General features: G+C 40.5%; 1 protein-coding gene across 4 annotated transcripts in view; it reads left to right on the top strand.

Annotated features, from left to right (window-relative positions):
• The window catches only part of GRIA1 (glutamate ionotropic receptor AMPA type subunit 1), a 294,490-nt gene that overhangs the window by 201,012 nt on the left and 71,887 nt on the right, over window positions 1-21,591 (top strand). For 3 of the 4 annotated variants that reach the window (XM_044277881.1, XM_044277880.1, XM_044277884.1), the window contains 4 exons: window positions 2,457-2,624; window positions 3,102-3,206; window positions 16,671-16,781; window positions 21,227-21,433. In XM_044277881.1, coding sequence (XP_044133816.1) covers window positions 2,457-2,624; window positions 3,102-3,206; window positions 16,671-16,781; window positions 21,227-21,433 — 591 coding nt within the window. The remainder of the gene's footprint in view (window positions 1-2,456; window positions 2,625-3,101; window positions 3,207-16,670; window positions 16,782-21,226; window positions 21,434-21,591) is intronic. The other variant, XM_044277882.1, reaches the window with a different exon arrangement.

Consider the following 21,591-nt stretch of genomic DNA (forward strand, 5'->3'; position numbering starts at 1 on the left):
TGTTTGGTTTTGCAGCATGTTCAGCGGGTTGCCCCCTGGGGCCCTAAACATGGCTCAAGTACCCAGGTGTAGTAATGGCCGGGTAGTATAGGGTGGCCTAAAATGTCCCTTTATGTTGAGTGTGAGTGTTTTACGGTGCTCCTACCTGGATACAGCTGGAACCCCAGGCGTTGGCTCCGAAGCAGAGAAATAGGGGGTAGTAAGTGAGGGATGAAAGAAGTAACTTGAGTCCAGACCTGGTATGAAGTTCAATAGCAGCTTTACTTGAATAAACGGTCATCAAAAACAGTCTTCAAACTTTGTCTTGATCCCAGCAGGCTTTAGTATTAAACTCTGGCAGACGAACTGAAGTCTGCTACATCTGTTGCTCTCTGACTCTGCTGTACTGACAGGCTGACTTGGTAACTTGGCTTCTTCTTTATGCAGCAACTTCTCTCTTTGCAGCCTGTCTCTTAATTAGGCCATGGAAATCTCCTCCTGAGGCTCCAAACTGTGGCTTCCATATCCAGCAGAGCTGAATGTGCTCTGGCTGACTTAGCTTTGCTTGGCCTGGGCACATCCAGCAGAGACATGCCCAGCACTTGCTTCCTTCCCCTAGCTGGGGGTAAGCTAGACTAACTAAAACTGATCCCCACCCTTCCTGCAGGAAGTGGGACTCGCCCACTTCTCCACAGAGGGGGGTTAGAATAGAATGGAAAGCTTCATTCGACCTAACTGTATCTCTGCTGTGTTTGCTGCCACCTGCTGGTGAACCAGGCACATTACACGTGAACATAAACAGTTACAAAATAGGAAATGCACAGTGTTTAGACCTGAAATAAATACACATGATGACATAAGGTTAACCAGTAAAGACAGTAGCGGGGTGCAGAAGTGGTAATGCCACTCTGGGGCGTTTCACATGGACCACTCCATTCAATTGATTAGGGATAAGCTGCCATACCTGGCAAAAACTAGGGAAAATATAGATCCTTTTTGTAGAAGTAAAAATCAAGCAGGGTGGGAAGGAGCCACACTCTTCTCCACATGCCTGACTCGTCTTTAAAACTGTTTTCCCTGAAACCCCACTGCATTTCAGAGTAAAACATACATCTTTGTCATGAAGAAACATGCCAGGATTTGGTTCAGGCAGAATGAAATCCATGACAGTGGACACAGAGGATGCGCTGTCGACAATATGTAAATTGCGTGCGGACCAAACAATCTCGTTCACGACTATACATTTTGCTCGGAGATGTGCAAAAAGCTTTTCAAATGAGAACCAATCGATTTGTTATATCGTTGATCAGCACACGTTATGGGCAGGCATTGACACATGTAATAGGAGCCTAACAGTAGGTTTATCTGTCCTGTTCAACAGCACATGGAATTAAAGACCTTTTACACTGGCCGAAGATCCGGATTGATCAACACTCTGCAAATGCTCATATCTTTTGCACCACCAATATTACCATTTTGTCTGCAGAATCCCTACTGTACAGGGACGAAGGTTCATACTACTGACCGTTCGTCCTCACGCTCTCGATGATTGTCTCATGTAAACAGCACTTAACGAGCGCAAATCAACATTCTGTATGGTTGATCGGGCTTATTAAGGGGCAGATATCTCTGCGTGTAAACGGACATTAAGTGTTGACTCCCCTGCAATTTCAGTACATTTATCTAAGTTATATGGAAATCACATTATCTGCACAGAATTTTTTTGCTTAGCATCTTAAGCACGTTGAACCTTGTAATTTGACATTGTTCTTTTAAGTATAGAGGTTAATGGTTCTTATTCCCTGGCTGATTTCAATATCAAAGAGAGGTCGTTTGTCCATATGGAGATATAAAGGGTCACTTAGCTAAATACAAAACATACACGTCCTACTGTAGCAGTTATTCATGTCCAACTTTATTTTTGAACTTTTTTTTGCAGTTTTAAAAAATATGTTCAGATTTTGGCTCTAAAATTATGCTTTTATTTACCATTACTGGACCCATCTGAATGGACTTTCATTGAGTTGCATGTTCTCTTTGGGCTCTCTAAAAAATGATTTAACTTGTTGTAGATGAATGGTCATAGGGTTGTTCATTGGAGTGAGCCCCAATTTGGAAAGCATTGGAAAACAATTGTTCCTTATAATTGACCTATTATTCACGTCCTCACCTATCCCTTGTTTGAACTTGATGGACTTATGTCTTTTTTCAACCATATTAACTATGTAACTATGTAACTATGTAATATAACTCCACTTATCAAACACTGAGGGTCTAGTCTAAGGATGTTTTTTCTCCTTGAGAACCCATTTATTATATTTCAAGTCATTTGGTTACATTTATTTATTTCTCTGAATAGAAATCCTGACTCCTGTGCACAAACTGGATTCTTGTCTGGTAATACTGTATGTAATGTTTGTGCAATGTTCTGTATGTCTAATACATGGCATTTTATCACTCTTTTGTTTTGGTTACAGTACACCTCTGCGCTAACATATGATGGCGTTCATGTGATGTATGAAGCCTTCCAGAATCTCAGGAAACAAAGAATAGACATTTCACGACGGGGTAATGCGGGAGACTGCTTAGCCAACCCTGCTGTTCCATGGGGGCAAGGTATAGACATACAGAGAGCTTTACAACAGGTATGTAAGAGGTGAAAAAACAGATCCAATTACTATTACTACAAATTATACACAGTATCAGTATTATTGGGTAATGCTAAATAACCTAGTGACTAAGGGAAGTAGGAAATATTGACTGTTTTTCAAAAACTATTTGAAGCCTTCTTTTAAGATTTCTGACAATTGATGAATAAATGAAGCAAATACAGACATTGACTATGTGGATAAAGATAGCCAAGTAGAACAAAATTCTGCAAGAAAATGGGAATAAATAATGTGATTGTGCATAGGTTGTCCTTCAAATCTACTTTGAACAGAAGTATTCAGTATCTAAAGCAGCATTCAAGATTCTGCTCTCTGACACTTGGAATCAGTCAGCAGTCTGATGACTGTTGACACTCCTAACAGCAAAACTAGGACCCTATACTCTGGTATCCTGTTTTTCAGGAGATGTATTCATTTTAGAGTACCTAATTACTTTTTATATCTTTTCATAAGGTTCGACTGGAGGGGCTATCTGGAAATGTTCAGTTTAACGAAAAAGGAAGACGGACAAACTACACACTGCATGTACTGGAGTTAAAACATAAAGGCATCCGACAGGTAAAAATATAAAATGTGGGATTATTTCTTTATGGTTAGTAGTATAAATGTATATGTACTAGATTATGGAACTGCCTTTTTTATTCATTCTGCCATTTAAAAAATCATATATGGTATATTGTGCTGTTACTTACAGTTGCACGAAAAAGTATGTGAACCTTTAGGAATGATATGGATTTCTGCACAAATTGGTCATAAAACGTGATCTGTTCTTCATCCAAGTCACAACAATAGACAATCACAGTCTGCTTAAACTAATAACACACAAAGAATTTTATGTTACCATGTTTTTATTGAACACACCATGTAAACATTCACAGTGCAGGTGGAAAAAGTATGTGAACCCCTAGACTAATGACATCTCCAAGAGCTAATTGGAGTGAGCTGTCAGTCAACTGAAGTCCAATCAATGAGATGACATTGGAGGTGTTGGTTATAGCTGCCCTGCCCTATAAAAAACACACACCAGTTCTGGGTTTGCCATTCACAAAAGAGCTCTCAGAAGACTTACGATTAAGAATTGTTGACTTGCATAGAGCTGGAAAGGGTTATAAAAGTATCTCCAAAAACCTTGCTGTTTGTCTATAAATGGAGAAAGTTCAGCACTGCTGCTACTCTCCCTAGGAATGGCAGTCCTGTAAAGATGACTGCAAGAGCACAGCGCAGACTGCTCAATGAGGCGAAGAAGAATCCTAGAGTGTCAGCTAAAGACTTACAAAAGTCTCTGGCATATGCTAACATCCCTTTTAGCAAATCTACGAAACGTAAAACACTAAACAAGAATGGATTTTATGGGAGGATACCACAGAGGAAGCCACTGCTGTCCAAAAAAAACATTGCTGCACGTTTACAGTTTGCACAAGAGCACCTGAATGTTCCACAGCAGTACTGGCAAAATATTCTGTGGACAGATGAAACCAAAGTTGAGTTGTTTGGAAGAAACACACAACACTATGTGTGGTGAAAAAGAGGCATAGCACACCAACATCAAAACCTCATCCCAACTGTGAAGTATGGTGGTGGGGGCACCATGGTTTGGGGCTGCTTTGCTACATCAGGGCCTGGACGGATTGCTATCATCGAAGGAAAAATGAATTCCAAAGTTGATCAAGACATTTTGCAGGAGAAAATTAATGCTATCTGTCCACCAGCTGAAGCTCAACAGAAGATGGGTGTTGCAACGACCTAAAGCATAGAAGTAAATCAACAACAGAATGGCTTAAACAGAAGAAAATACGCCTTCTGGAGTGGCCCAGTCCTAACCTCAACCCGATTGAGATGCTGTGGCATGATCTTAAGAAAGCGATTCACACCAGACATCCCAAGAATATTGCTGAACTGAAACAGTTCTGTAAAGAGGAATGGTCAAGAATTGAACTGTATATGTAGCCTAAGACTACTTCCACATTTGCATTTTGTTCTCAACCGGATGTTCCTGCTAGGCTTCAAATAGTGATGCAGTGATAGAAAGAAAAAAAGTTTTCCCGAACATACTACACAGTGGCAAAAGCAAGAAAAATTTCTATGGTCCTTAACTCGTCCTGAGCACCGACCACCACAAACCAGGAGTGCCATCCACTATAATCACTTAACTCGTTAAAGACATGACCTAGTTTGGCACTTTAGGATGTGGTGATTTTTTTCCATTTTTTAACTCTATATTCAAAAAGCCATGATTTTTTCATTTTTTGTTGATGTAGCTTTATGAGGGTTTGCTGAGTTCTAATTTTCAATGTGGTGCATACAAGTTATTGATCATATTTTGGGTAGCAAAAAAATACAGCTTGACTTTTTTTACGTATAAAATTTTGCCACATTCACTGTGTGGCATAAATAATGTATCACCTTTATTCTGTGGGTCAATTCAATTATGGTGAGACCAAATTTACAGTATGTTGGGGTTTTTTTTGTTGTATTACTTTTGCACACAAAAAAAAACATTTTGAAAGAAAAAAATGCTTTATGACACTATATAAGGGCTTGTGTTTTGGGGGATAATCAGTAGTTTTCACTGATACAAGTTGAATGTAAATATGACTTTTGTATGACTTTGGGTGTTCTCCATGCAATATAATTGACATCTTAACTATTCTGTGGGTCGACAGGATTATCACAAAACCAATTTTTATTTTATTTTATTTTTACGTAGCCTGTGGGTGGGAACTGATGGGCTGCAATAAGGAGCCCACTCCCTGTGTCAACTCCTCAGACCCTGTCACTATTGCAGGGGGAGCCTGTCTGTATAATGCCATTTACAGTATATAATGTATTATTACAGTACATCAATTTATAGCAATGGGCCACTTATCATGATGTAATATAACGTTAGGGAGCAGGAAGGAATTATGATGAAAATGTTCTTAGTATACTGGAAACAAATTTAATTCTGACACTATTTTTAAAATGTATTGTGTATTTTGACTGAACTAACCTTATTCTATCAATATACTCAGTCATTACACATACAACACACTGCTAGTAAGACCTCATGCACACAGCCATAGCCAAATGTATTATTAAAAAGCTTCCATGTGCATGTTTTCACTTCCATCAATAAAAAAGAAAATATAAAACCAAAGTAAAAAAAAAGACAAGAATAGGACCTGCAGTGAATTTTATGATTCTGATGCATGGATTTGTGGAGAAAAAAAAATAGACAAGTGCATGGCTCTATTAAATGGTATGGGTCAGCATGCTATCTTTTTGAGAGAGAAAAAAACTGTGAACACTAAAGAAAAATATGGTTATGTGCAGGAGCCGCTCTCCATGGTGCTGAACTCTAGAGACTGAAAAGTAAGGGATTGCCTAATTTTAAAGATAACTATTTGTATTCCCCATGTGATAACAATTCTGGATCATCTAGACTCTAAGTTGTGCCATTCCTATATTATTCCCACCAAAATTTATGAATAAATTACTAGCAGTTTGCAATGAAGGTACAATTACTAGTTTTGGGTGTGTCCCTGAACAGTCTGATATTGGCGGTATTGACTGAATCTTGGGGGGGGGGGGGGGCCATATGTTGGGGGAAATAACAAGTTGGCAAATGTGCAACATTTTTCAGGGCACAGGGAGCAATGAGTATGGTGTTCCTAGTCCTAGCACTGGTATTACTCACCACTCCCTGTTCTTTTTCTCCGGATAACTGCACTGCAGTAAGTCCTGGCAGTGCACATCTTCAAGACAGGACATAGTGTGCATAGGAGCACATTATGACCCATGCAATGTCAAGTTTCATATATCTTCTTATGGATGTGAAACACAAAAAGGAAATGAACATTTCTATGCACAACTTTTCAGGGGTGGGGGTGCTACTTTGAACAGCCAAGGCAGGTATTCCACAGTACTTGGGCCCCACAGATTAGACATACAGTAGTAGGCCTTTACAAAAAGAACAAATGCTGTGCACTCTTTACCTCAAATTACAATTTCCACAAATTATCCACTCTGAGCTAATTAACATTTTAATGAAAGTCATGCAAGTTGTTCATTAGTGTAAATCAGAAGCATGATTTAATGAGTGGGGAAATCCAAAGAGGGGAAAGAGAAAATGCTTTCAGCTGTCTGCTTTTTTTGTATGTCGTGTTTAAAAGGGTTTTCCAAGCATTTTAATACTGATGACCTCAATTCAACGAAGGAGTCGCGCTGCCTCACTTTGGCTGTATTTCCCGAGTCTTGATCAGGATAGGATACGTCAGCTTTTTGGTGATGCCAAACAACGAGATTCCACAAGAGGATAGTCTTTATCACAAAACAACCCTTATGTAGATATAAAGGTTAAGGCACTTAGTGAAGTTCCACCAATCTTCCAGATAAAAATTGGTTTTATTATACTCACAAAGGTATTAAATCAATAGGCATAAAACAAGATGTAAAGTTGTCCGTAGTTATAACACCGCCCAACCCAGGTTTCGCCACACCAGCTTCATCAGGAGTGAAAAAAGTGATAGCATATCCTAGTGATTTATGAGGTGAATACCCCTTTGTATGACACAGTGGGGGCAATTTGTTAGGTGTTTTATGCCCCAAAAGTGGCATTAAACCGTCCCACAGTATCGTGCAGATCATATTTAGGTAAGGTTGTTTGGCTTAGCAGGAGGTGTGGAGCCTCAGTAGCCTTCTGGATTTATTATAATTTTATACCAAAAATGAGTGTAAGTTATAGCCCAAGTCTACACCATCTGTACTGTCACTTGTAGGGCAAGAGAGGTACTTAATATAGTATGAGGCATCTTATGCAGTCCTGATCAAAAGTTTAAGACAACTTGAAAAATGGCAAAAAATAATATTTTACATTGTTGGATCTTAACAAGGTTCCAAGTAGAGCTTCAACATGCAACAAGAAGAAATGAGAGTGAGACAAAACATTTTTTGAGCATTCAGTTAATTGAAAATAACGATGAATAAACTGAAACAGACTGTTTTTCAGCTGATCAAAATTTTAGGACCACATGCCTTTAAAAGGCCAAATCTGTGCAAAGATGTGGATTCATTGTCATTTTCTGTCAGGTAGTCACATGTTGTGATGGCAAAGGCAAAAAAACTCTCCCTTTTTTAACGTGGTCGGGTTATTGAACTGCATAAGCAGGGTCTCTCACAGCGCGCCATCGCTGCTGAGGTGGGACGAAGTAAGACAGTCATTTGGAATTTCTTAAATGATCCTGAGGGTTATGGAACAAAATAGTCAAGTGGAAGACCCAAAAAAATTTCATCAGCACTGAGCCGGAGGATCCAATTGGCTGTCCGTCAAGACACTGGACGATCCTCGACCCAAATTAAGGCCCTTACTGGTGCTGACTGCAGCCCCATAACCATCAGACGGCATCTGAGACTGAAGGGCTTCCAAAACAAAAAACGTCTTCAAAGACCTCGTCTCCTTGAAAGCCACATAACTGCTCGTTTGGACTTTGCAAGAGAGCACCAAACATGGGACATTCAAAAGGTGGAAGAAAGTTTTATTCTCTGATGAGAATTTTTTTTACCTTGATGGTCCTGAAGGTTTATAACGTTACTGGCATGACAAGCAGATCCCACCTGAGATGTTTTCTACGCGCCACAGTGGAGGGGGCGCCATAATGGTCTGGGCGTGCTTTTTACCTTAAGTGGAACAATGGAGCTTCAGGAAGTGCAGGGGCGTCAAACGGCCGCTGGCTATGACCAGATGTTGCAGAGAGCATTCCTCATGACTGAGGGCCCTCTTCTGTGTGGTAACGACTGGGTTTTTCAACAGGACAACACTATGGTACACAATGCACGCAGGACAAGGGACTTTTTCCAGGAGAACAACATAACTCTTTTGGCCCATCCTGCGTGTTCCCCTGATCTAAATCCAATTGAGAACCTTTGGGGATGGATGGCAAGGGAAGTGTACAAAAATGGACAACAGTTCCAGACAGTAGATGGCCTTCGTGCGGCCGTCTTCACCACTTGGAGAAATGTTCCCACTTACCTCATGGAAACGCTTGCATCAAGCATGCAGAAACTAATTTTTGAAGTGATAAACAATAACGGTGGAGCTACTCATTACTGAGTTCATGTTTGGAAGTTGGATTTCTGTTTTGGGGGGGTTTCGGTTTTTTTGGGAGGTGTGGTCCTAAACTTTCGAAACAGCCTGTTTCAGTTTATTCGTTATATTTTCATTAAATTAAATGCTCAAAAAATGTTTTGTCTCACTCCGATTTCTTCTTGTTGCATGCTGAAGCTCTACTTGGAACCTTGTTAAGATCCAGCCATGCTAAATATGATTTTTTGCAATTTTTTAAGTGGCCTTAAACTTTTGATCAGGACTGTATTAGACACATCTCACACACAGGGGATCAAGACTGGAAGTAGAAAATGCCAGTCTTGATATATCTCCTCCTTTTATTTTTTCTAAGTAATTTATTTTTATTTTTTTCACCAAGGGCAAGGGTGGACAAGATGTATGCAAGGTGTGGGATATGCATCACTTCCAGCACATGTGGTCCCATTTGGATTCTGTTATAGTCTCCACTCTCTTCAATATGGAGACATTTCCCTCTACACAATTATTTGATACCCTGCAGATCTCTTAGAGGACAGCCACATGGTCAGGTTTCTTCATTCAGTTTTGAACCCATAATTCAGAATAGATCAGAAAAGTAGAGAAAGTATAAAGGAGAATATGCAACTTCTCCTTTTTTAAAGTCACTTCTGGTTTTGGTTTCCAAAATTGCACGCAGAAGTCTGATATTGTTGCATTACCCTTAACTTGTCAATGCAGTGTAGCTGACTTCAGGGAGAAGATACTGTTTGTGCAAGCTATGCAACCAACCTGCAAATTATTCAATGGCCCTGCAGGCAAAGAGCCCACTACTACTTAAAAAAAAAAAAATTATCAGTTTTTGGAAGATATTTGATTGCCTACAAGTGACCATCCTAATAATACTCAACCATGACTCACAGTAACTGGTGCATTGGTAGAACTGGGAATTTAAAGGAAGATGTCTATAACTAGTAACCCTCACACTAAATTAGTAGCTTGAAGTCCATATACTGTTCTTACACAGTGATCTTTGCTGCCTGATGATCATGACGTGATGTGACTAGCGTTGAGCGTATCGAAGTTGATGAATTGGACTTCAATCCGAATTTCAGGAAAAATTTGATTTGCCACAAAGCCAAATTTTCTTGTGCTTCGTGGGAACAAAGTGATTTTCCCGGAAATGGCGGTAAAAATAAAAATTATACTTACCTTATCCATTTGATTGTGAAGAGGCTGCCACAGCCATTTTGCTTGAAGATCCTGCACAAAATGACGAAATTATGTCATGACATGCCGCACAAGATTTCCCTCTGGATCTTCAAGCAAGATGGCTGCAGTGCCACTTCACGCTCAAGTGGATGATGTAAGTATAATTTAATTTTTTTTTTCTCAACCCCTGAAAGACCTTAATATTGATCGCTGATCTCGGCATCTGAGGAGTTCAATCAGCACAATCACTTACTGTCATTGAAGTAATTTGTTACAAAGCAATTTTTTTGTAAAATTCTGCAAAGCAGCGAATTTAATTTTTGAGAACTTTGCTCATCTCTAATTATGACATATTATTGTTGTTAAGTGACAAGTTCAGCACTGCTACATGTATAGTGCATGTAGCATCAAACAGAATTTGCCAAAAAGATGCACATTAGACAGCATTTGCTTTACATCAATAAAAAGTTCAAAGGGCCATTATTCCATTGACTTGCACATCTTAGCTCTGTTTCCTAAGGTTTACATCTTTGAACACTACAGACTGTGGGCTTTATGTCACCTGTACTTTGTTCTCGGAGACATTGCTCAGTGGCTCTGAAACTGGACGGCTTGGAGGGTCGAAAGTCATCATCTTCTTATAGCATAGGCTAACAGAAAGTGATTGGAAGCTGCTTACACAATAAGGTTTTCAAACTGTATTAGACTCTTCTGTTCTTGTGCCTTCAGTTTCAGCCACAGTACAAAGGTGCTAATACTTCAAGCACTTGTCCTGCTGTGTGCCCTGTAGTACTAGTAATAATTTGGCACTTTGTGTGTATTGAGAACAATTGTGTAAATGTAAAAGGCTGGATGCTATACAGTATATAACAAAAAAATCTTCAGTATAAAGGTAGTCATATAGGCTTCTGCAATTTAAAGTGGTTGTCTCATGTTAACAGACACCTATTAGAGATTATTGTTAAAGAAAGAGTCCCCCACCTTGGGACCAGAGTCAGAGAGTTGCAAACAAGCAATGGCTTTGTTCAGGAAGACCCAAGCAAATGGCCATCTGGAATACTACATTGTCCGTGTAGAAGACACCTCAGTAGAAATTAGCAGCGCACAACAAATTCCCCCAGCAAAATTAGCCCTGTGCTGCGTGTCTCTGAAAACTGGTGGTTCTCCTATTAAAGAGTTTGGGAAGATTTCAGCAAGACTTTCTCTGCCCCAATATGCTAAGCCCATCCCAAATTTTTCTCAAACTTTAGAAATCAGGTGAAAAGCTGAAGAACTTATTATGACACAAATATGGCTAGTGCCGTCATTCCATAATCTGCAACTTTTTAATTCCACAAAGTGGTGTTAAAGCATTAATAAATTCCCATCCACCTTGTCTGTGATATGAAAAACCATTGTGTGTTTTTTAAAACCTTGAAGACAACCCTCTGTTGATAAGCCCCATTTAGATATATGGGCATCAAAGGGGAGGGTCCCTCATTCAGGATTCCCTCTATAAGGTAGAATAGACCAAGCCCATCCATGCATTACATGGGCCAATATCAATTAGAATTTTTTCAGCAATAAAACTGCAGCTTCATCATCCTCTCTCCACTCCTCTCCTTCCTGTCTTCTGTTACTGTTACTCAATTACTCAGTTACTGTTATGTGTACTATTGTGTACTATTGATAAAATGTTATTAAAATACAATGTAATAATAGGTACACAATAGGTGCACAGGATAGGGAATAAGCATCTGATTAGTGGAGGTCTGACCACTTAAGATAGTCGAGTGCTGCACTCATCTGTCTTTCGTAGTCACTTAGAGAAGGAGTGGAGTGGAAGAGGTCAAGCATAACCCGCCACCCAATTACCCATTCCCCATTAATTCAGGGTAATAAGATCTGCTTTCTTGTGATCAGTGGTGGTTCCAGTAGTCAGACCTATCAGATGCTTATCCCCTAGAATAACATCTCATCCACTTCAACATGCATCTGGTTGGCTAATACCTTTTTATATTGATTGCACTACTAAAAAAATACTTTTCATAGAGTTTATGCCAGTGGGAGCCTTCAGTTTTTGTAGCCAAGCAAGGGACAAAGTAAATGCTCAGAGATCCTTCAGGGAATAAGATATATTGTTAATTGTGTACCATGTTTTGGTCACCTATCCCTATTAATATATAAAGTGGTGCTTGAAAATCTGTGAACTTTTTAGAATTTTCTATATTTCTGCATAAATGTGACCTAAAATGACATCCAATTTTCACACAGGTCCTAAAAGTAGATAAAGATAATCAAATTAAACAAATAAGTCTTAATATTAGACCTGGTCATTTATTTATTGAAGACAATGATGTTTATTTCATTATGAACTAAGGAAAGACTTGTTCCTCTGCATCATTAAAGGGGTTTTCCAAGACTTAAATGCTGATGATCTATCCTATGGATACTGCATCAGCAACTGATTGGTGGGAGTGGGACCCTCAGGACCTCCACCAATCAGCTGTTTGAGAAGGCAGAGACCCTCACAGTAGCGCCGCAGCTGTCTCACAGCTTTCCCTAGGCCAAGTATTAATATGTTCATCGGTCACAAGGGCTAGGCGCAACTCAGCCTCATTGAAGTAAATGGGGCTGAGCTGCAATATCAAGCACAGCTGCTTTACAAAGTATGTTGCGGGGCTTCGTGAGCACTCACAGGAGCACCAATGCTTTCTCAAACAGCTGATTGGCGGGAGTCCCAGGTGTCAGTCCCCCACTGATCAGTATTTAAATCTCACCCTTTTAAGGGCTCTTACACCCTTAGGGTTCATTCAGATGGCCATATGTGTTTTACGACCCCAAAATTGCAGATCCTCAAAACACGGATACCGGCCCGTGTGCGTCCACGAATTGGGGACCGCACATGGCTGTCATTCTCATAGAAAATTCTTATTCTTGTCTGCAATTGCAGAGAAGAATAGGACATGCTCTATATTTTTTGCGGGCTGCGAAAAAGAACAACGGATGCGGACAGCACACGGTGTGCTGTCCGCATCTTTTGTTGCCCCATTGAAATGAATGGGTCCGCAGCTGTTCCACAAAAATTGGGAATGAGTGCAGAACAAAGCATTCCACTGTCTGAATTAACCCTAAGGGAAGCAAAATCCCAAGACAGCAGAGATGAAGACTTCATTCCAACCTTGTCACTAGTGATGCATTTATTGCTCTAAATGACTCACTGTCGGTTTGCCTGATGGTAGACATTGCCATATTTTCTTTTTGCCCAGCAGAAGAGTGATCCTAGTATAATATATAGGGGAAGCAAAGCATATGGTACCATACGTTATATGCAGCCATAGAAAGCCAGTTCAGGTTGCCCTTATTCTCTGTACATTAACCTGTACAGGACTGTTTCTCACCACAAGCAACAAATAGCAAAAATATGATTCTTTCCTATATAAACGGAGCACTCGGATGGACAACCCAGCACCAAAGCACCCCATTTTCCAAGTGCCGTTTTGATTGTATTCTTCTTATAATCAGTTTTCAGATTGTAGAACAGGTTACTATAGTGCACAGGTACACCAATTTTCTAATCCAAGGTTGTCAGTTGTTGTCAGATTGTACCACTCTCAAGCGCCACAACTTCTGCAGTGGTATCATGCATGGAAAAAACACAGCCAATACAGTAGCAGAAAAATTGAGATTTTTAAGAATCTTTTTCACACGCTGGAGAAAAGTTCTTTAACGAAATCCGCACATAATCTTGAGGTACACATTTTAAATCCACAGCATATCAATGTACACTGTGAATGTGTGCCAAGGATTTCACTGTTTGAAATGCAGAGTGTGAAATCCACAGAAAATTTGCATCAAAATCCAAGTTACTCATGCAGATTTTGGTGCAGATTTTGCCTTAAGGAGGTTGTCCCATGAAAAATATTCAACAGTTTTCAAATCAGCACCTGGATCTGAGTAGTTTTGCTATTATATGTAATTAAAAATGTTGTATAGCCACTGAGTTATTCAATAAAATGTATTTGCATAGTGACACTTAATTTCTTATTTCTTTGACCTGCTCACTGAGATGGCCGCACATGCTCAGTTTCAGCTTTCAACAGGCTCCTGAGCTGTGATAGGGAGAGCTGAGACACGCCCCTGAGCTGCAGCAGAAAAGACACTCCCCTGAGCTGTCAGCTTGAGATAAATCTAGCAGAGCAATAAATGTGAATATCTCTGGATCCATGTGAGATACAGGGCTGGTTCGAGCTTTGTTAAAATATGAATGTGTGGCAGTAACCTTAAGTTGCTCAAAATGGAATGCTACAGTTCACCTTGTAACATTTACAGTCACCCAGTGCCCCCTCCCCATATCAGAATTGAATTGTGGGCCCTGTGTAGTCCTGAAATGGAGGTTGTGTACCTCTGCTATGTCAAGGTATATTTCAGAGTCACTTTTCATCTCAAGAGTTCTTATTGAAAGTCAGGAGTCTTTTCTCCTAATGATAGACTTACTTAATGGTAATCGTATGAACCATGACATGTAAATTTATCTTACAGATAAAAAACCAAGACTGTACGAAAATGATATGTTGCAGAGAGTAAGGGAACAGAATTTTTTTGGCATCCTATACATACAGTATATACATATGTATGCATCTGTTGTCCTCTGTGGTCTCATACTGCACCTCTACTTGGAATATAGCCTCTTGTGCAGCCTGGGAAATATAGACCATACACGCCATCAGTGTACATGTATCGATAGGGGCCAATCCTGTTGCTTTGACAGCTATTACCTAGCTTAGTGACATTTTTAACTTTGGATGGGTGGGTTCTTTGAGCCTGTGATGAATACCACCCCTCGTGTCCGCTGACGTCAACCACGTCGAGCTCACGAGACCTGGTATGATCACGGGGTTTACCAAAAACGTGAAGTTACGCCCTCCAGAGGAGCACGTAAGGTCAGGCTGGTATAGTTTACACACACACCTCCTGTCCACGCGGGCACAGAGAGGCAACAAGCTGCAAGGGCCTTTTCACTGCCGCAGTGAAAACAGCCCACACTCAGCCCGGGTAACTGCCACCAGTTTCTCGTTTGATATAAGCCCGGTCCGCTAACGGGATTATATAGGGTCAGAAACCAACCCACGGTAGCTTATAACTAGGCCAAAACACGGACGTGGGGATTCGTGATCGAGATACAAGATAGCACAAGATTAAATTATAGATTTAATCGCTATAAGAGCACACTAGATATAACACACTATACACAGACAATATATATACAGTGGTCTGAGGTTACAGATTACAGGGTATATGGTTACAATAGGATTAAGCAGGGTGAAAGTAAGTTACCAAGTATGATGAAAGTTCCTTGGCGATGTCCTGAACCGGAGGCCACACGAGGGGCTGTGATCTCCTGCTATTTCCTGGGTCCCTCTAAACACATGTGTAGCATGTGACCCCTCTTCAGAAAAAGACGCCCCCTACTTGCTGGCACCAGGCTTTTAACCTGTAGCTGGTCCATCCCCTCCCTGCCTCAGGGAGGGGTCAACTCCCCCTCTTCTGGGCTGACGGTGAATGACCCACAAAACACTTTAGGGGTCATAGCTCCAGACCAGAGGGTCACAGGGAGATGGTTCTGGGACCAATGGACCTGCCTGGGTTCCGGCTACAATTAGAGCCCAAACCTGGTACCGGTAGGTGGCTTCTATGGGGAGATATGGGTATCTCCCTACCCCGACTGGGTACGAGTAAACAAAGACCATGGGACCGTACCTCGTGGCCACCGGGACACAAATATGTATCCGGTTTGCGTCTGCGGTGGCCAGGTGATTCATAATTCCTTATGAGAGGTAGGTGCCAATATGTCTAGGAAATCTCATTGAACCAGGCAAAAGCAGATACCCCCTGCTGGGGGGGGGTTTCCTGCAAGATTCAGCTGGCTCCAAACTGGTGCATGGAGGTGTGAACTTTTCCTTGAAGCAGGGCCCTCCTGTGGAGTTCCTTACCTCTGCAATCTGTCAGCACATGGGGGGTGTAAACTTATTTTGCATGTACCCTGAGTCATGCCAAGAGATGCATAAAATTACAATCAGAGCTGGGGGCTTTGAAGCAGGGAAATCCTGTCAGCAAATGGGGGGTGTGAGGACATGGCTGACAGTAAATATTAATTCATATTCCTCACAGAGCCCATTGCAGTACCACAAACCCTTCAATCTACCCAAAGGACATCTATTTGTTCAGATTAGCCTCAGCAAAATCGCCCTTATATGTCTTTGTCAATAAGCATTTCTATCCTAGACTTCTAAATCAGAGCTAACCGTAGCCTGAGACTGGTGATCTAGGCAATAAAAACTAAGAAACATTATTAAATCAACCAAAATGAGATCCAGTTGAGATAAAAATTGATAGAATGAAGTCCTTTTAAATCCCTGTAACATTTTTAACAGCGTGGGGTGTTTGCAAGATTATTCGGAAATATGAGTTCTCACTCTTGTTAATGGCCCTTGACAGCTGGAGCTGCTGCCACTGACTGACAGTTTTAAATCCTCTTGTAAAAGTCGCCCACACTCAATGCATTGACACCACACAGCTCCAAACCAACTGGGAAACACTGATTTATTAGCCAATGCCATAAATCTAGGATGGCTCTCTTGTTTTTTCCTTACCTATTGTGGAATTCCAAACTTAAAAAAAAACTTGTTAGAATATTTAATTGCATGTTTAATGGTCTAGAACTATATAAAGAAGCCATTCATGGATAATACGTTTTCTTTTCTAATTAACAGATTGCTACTTGGAATGAAGATGATAAACTAATCCCTCTGGCTACCGATGCTCAAGCTGGAAATGAATCTATAGGAGTGCAGAACAGGACATATATTGTCACCACCATATTGGTATGTATGCATTGCTTCATTACATATAGGTTTGCACTTTAATCGCTTATGTTACAGCCACCTAATCTAACCTGATAAGATGGACTTCAGCTGCTAGAACCTGTTTAGGGATCTGGCAGTAAGTCTTTAATTTCCCTGCAGCACCACCACAGGAGAATTGAAGTATTACACAGTTCCTTATATCACTGAATAGTTATCCTACTTAAAACTTAACTTTTAGTCATTATTAATTAAAATAAGTTCCACAAAAGAAGAATATTATTGATAGCTGCAAAAATAAGATACAATGGACTTATGTACAATAAGACACAGGGTGACTTTACAAAATCAAGAGCTCGGATATGGACCATGTAGTCCCACTCACGGTTAGATGGTTATTCTGTTTATGGAGATGGATCATACCACAGCAGGAAGTTCCTGTTAAAATAAATCTGCGGTCTATGCAATGCATGGAAGTGCTGGGTCTTCCAGAATGAGAGATCCTCTTTGTAGTCATGCTCCAGTTTGGTTAACAGAAGAATAAGGGACTCCTCTTTATTAACACAAAATATCCTAAAAGGGGGTTGAAAATATGTTTGCAACACCAGACTACTCTTTCAAGGCTTGGTCCATGAGATCACACATCTAGAGTCTAGCTCTGGGCAAAGACTGTAAAACAACTAATCAGGCAATAAATCTACTTTTTTTGCCTCAGTCTTGGTAGGCTTCGTTCACTTATGCATTCCATTCTGTCACAGGAACAGAAAAGTGGAAAGAAAACCAAAGATGGATCCATCATATGACACACATCAATGCCATGCGTCAGGTCCCATTGATTATTATAGGTCCAGAATTTTTGATGGAGCCTCCAACACAGTTGTGAATGAGGCCCCTATTATTTTCCTATGTGAAAAAATACACTACATGTGAAGAGAGAGAATGACTAAGCCTGAAAGACGGTGGTAGCTGTGCTCTGAGGGGCTAGACCAACCCCCCTTGTTCCAAACACCAAATTAACATGAAAGGAAAAGAAATATTTTCACCAAAACGACAGATCAGATTGCTAGAAGGGTTGTGCACTCAGCATGATCAACCGTACCAGGTTGGTGGTAGAGTACCTGGGTTACTAGGGTTGATCATGTTGACAGATGCTCCTCAAATTCCTGTGTCATGCACTGCCTCCTGAGGCCCTGCACTAGGTATAACACAACATACCAATTTTACCTGTAGTGTCCCTTTAAAGAGACCTTCATAAAAGCTAGAACTGACAATGAAATGCCACCTACAACGCCCTTTTAATGTGTGTGTGTTTACTAATGGCCATTTTAACAGCACCCCAGTGCACTATAAACTGACTAATAATGCCAAACCATTTATCTTCATTGCTAATTTAAGAGCATGCCATAGTATTTAAGGAAGATTTATAATTCTGGAAATATGGTACCTTGGTCTTTACTCCTCTTTATCAACATAGTTAACAGCTAAGTAGACACATGGGGATAAATAGAGAACATATTCAAACAAGTTGTCTTGATAGGACTTGAACCCATAACCTCAATGCAGTCTACCAGCACTGCATTGATTTACTATGCCAACCTGACTCTACATTATCCTGCTGGTCACACTGCTGATTGTCCATTGGATTTTGTACAGTAGCATGATCTCTCTCTCTGTTTGGCCAAGTCAGCAAAATCCCAAAATCTGAAAAAGTAAAGAAAAGTCTTGGTTGATAAAAAGAAATATGGGTTGATGACAGGTAATTAATATTGAGGATAGCGTGGCTCTCTAGCTTGTCTTCTTCTTGCTACTAGGTTCCCCCATTGACCAGGTCACTCAGAATTCCAAGAAGCTACATACCCTGTGATTAGTTTATCATTGAGAGACCCTTGACTAAGACTCAGATTAGAAAAACAGGCTGGTTTTCTGGAACTACACCACTCTTGTATATGAACTGATATTGCAGCTCAACTACATTAAAGTGGATTGGGTTGAACTGAAATATCAGACCCAGCCCTTGGTTAAGGGTGGCTCCTCTTTTATTTTGTCATCTAAAGAAGAGTCATCTAGGAGAGGACAGGATCAATTTACATAAATCTGTAAATGGCCCTTATGAAAAATATGATGAAAAGCTGTTCCATCTAAAATCCTCTCAAAAGACAAGGGGGCACAGCCAGAGGCATCAAGGCTTCTTTACCATAAGAAGTGTAAATGTGTGGAAGAGTCTACGTCAGGACACGGCAGGAAAAGTGGACAGTTTAAAAAAAGGCTTAAGCTACTTTTACACCAGCGTTTTTGCTGGATCCGGCAGGGTTCAGCAAAAACGCTTCCGTTACTGATAATACAACGGATAATACAACGGATTCCATTGCATTATCTTTAACACTGCCAAGAGGGATCCGTCATGAACTCCAATGAAAGTCAACGGGGGATGAATCCGTTTTCTATTGTGTTAGCAAAAACTTCCCCATTGACTTGCATTGTGGATCATGACGGATCCGTCTTGCTCCGCATCCCATGATGGAAAGCAAACCTCAGCATGCTGCAGTTTGCTCTCCGGTATGAGAATGGAACGGAATGCATTTTGAAACATTCCATTTTTGTTCAGTTTCGTTTTGTCCCCATTGACAATGAATGGGGACAAAACCGAAGCTTTTTTTCCCCGGTATTGAGCCCTTATGACGGATTTCAATACCGGTAAACTAAAACGCTAGTGTGAAAGTAGCCTTAGACAATTTTATTTATTTTTTATTAAATAATATTACTGCTTATAAAAATGTGTTGAAGTCTGATTCTTCCTTACCTTTCCTAAAAAGGAAAGTTTCTTCAACTGTACTATGTAACTATGTACCATATCTAATAATGTTTAAAGAGAAAAATGTCTCCGCACATGAAGAAAACTAAAGTCACCTTACAGTGCATACAGATGAAGGTGTAGCTCACAGTAGCGTGTTGAGATAGCATCGCTTAGTCAGTATACTGTAGATTACTGTGCCCAAATGTCCAGAGATACTTACTGATATCTGCAGATGATTTATGTCCTCTGACAACGAGGTAGCGAAAATAGAAAGCTCAAGAGATTTCTTTCCAAAGCAAAAAATATATAAAAAATACAAAGCCCAAAAACTTTCAGGAAGAAAGTAAAAATATGTGCTAGCTTGCCACAGTTTAAAATGATGCTGGGCTATGATGAAATGCTCAGTTGTGTGAATTAATGGTCATACAATCACATCTAAGCCAGGGCACACAATGACCCAGATTAAAAATTGTGTCTGCACCTAGAATTTGTCTAAAAAAGTGGTGTAAATTTAAATTTTCTCCCATAATTGTACTAGAATTCTGGCATAAAATTATGCCTCAAAGTAAGCCAACCAAAAGTTTATGCAGATAGACAAAAGTGTCTATCCCTGCATTGGATTCATCATCCATCCTGAGCCACTGTGATAAATCTGGAGCATGTCTAGGCAGCCTTTTAAAAAATCCTATAGGTTTAGTAAATCTTCCCCAATGTGCGAAACAACCATGATATTGAACATTGTACCCCTGACTTTTTCCGATCATTATGTTCAGGCCCCAGGGGGGTAGCTAAAGGCTCATGGGCCCTGGTGCAAGAGTTCAGCTTGGGCCCCCCTTCCATTAGTGCTTATTGGTAAGGGGCAGGGGAGCACGTAGCCTTCCTGCTGCCAGAGGCAAACATTGAAAGGGCACAACCTCAATCTAAATTCTTGACCTAACCCCTTCCCTCCAGCCAGAGGTGTAAATTGACCAGCATGCACTTTCTATAATACAAGGGTTTTTGGGCCCCCTCAGGCTCCTGGGCCCAGTAGCGACTGCACCCTCTATAGCTAGGTCCTAAGTTTGTAGTATTATTATGCAATTTTTTATACTTATGTTGGGCTTATGTCTGAAGGGGAACAATGCTAGACTGTCATTTACCTGGGACATAATTTAGTAATACATGAAAATCCCCTTATGTTTATCTGTATTCATTTATCCTTTAAAGGCATAAGTCCTGTGACCTAATACAAACTCAGTAACATAGCTTCAAAGTTACCATGTGACACTTATAACATTGATGTCTTCTTGTGTAGCAGAATGGCACATTGGTCCCCTCAGGCACGAGGGCCTTGGTGTATCTGCTGCCTCTGTGCCCCCTATAACTGCTCTCATGCATCAGCCTGTTCTGCCCATGCACTGTTGGTGGGTGGTTTCTCCTCCACCATGCTGGAAACAGGTATGGTCTTATTTCTAAGGATTCAAGCCTGTATAGAAGTGTGTCACATAAAAAACAGGGCTCACCCAAGAGAGAGGCATATCATTTTCATTCCCTGATAGGTACTTTGGAAAGCCATTTAGAGGATATGCTGTAATTGTATTGCTCTTAAATGAAGCTGAGCTTCGATAGACGGCTGTAAGTGGTAATCTGTGTAATTAATGAAACACTTTTGTCCTTTATTTATCGTAATTAGGAAGCACCATATGTGATGTACAAAAAGAACGCTGATGAATTCGAAGGCAATGATAAGTTTGAGGGTTACTGCGTGGAACTAGCCCAAGAAGTTGCCAAGCATGTGGGATTCAAGTACAAACTAGAGATCGTAAGGGATGGAAAGTATGGCGCACGTGATTCAGACATGAAAGCATGGAACGGGATGGTGGGGGAGCTGGTATATGGGGTATGTCTATAGTATAATTATACATTTCTGTTACCTAGGTATCTGGTCATGCAAGCTGTCAGTTTACCTTTACCTTAAGGTCCATTTTGCAGACCGCAAACCATGGATCCATAAAACACTGGCCGCGTGCACCCCATATGGATGGATCCGCGGCCAAA

Source organism: Bufo gargarizans, chromosome 2 (assembly GCF_014858855.1).
Source record: "Bufo gargarizans isolate SCDJY-AF-19 chromosome 2, ASM1485885v1, whole genome shotgun sequence".
Lineage (NCBI taxonomy): Eukaryota > Metazoa > Chordata > Amphibia > Anura > Bufonidae > Bufo > Bufo gargarizans.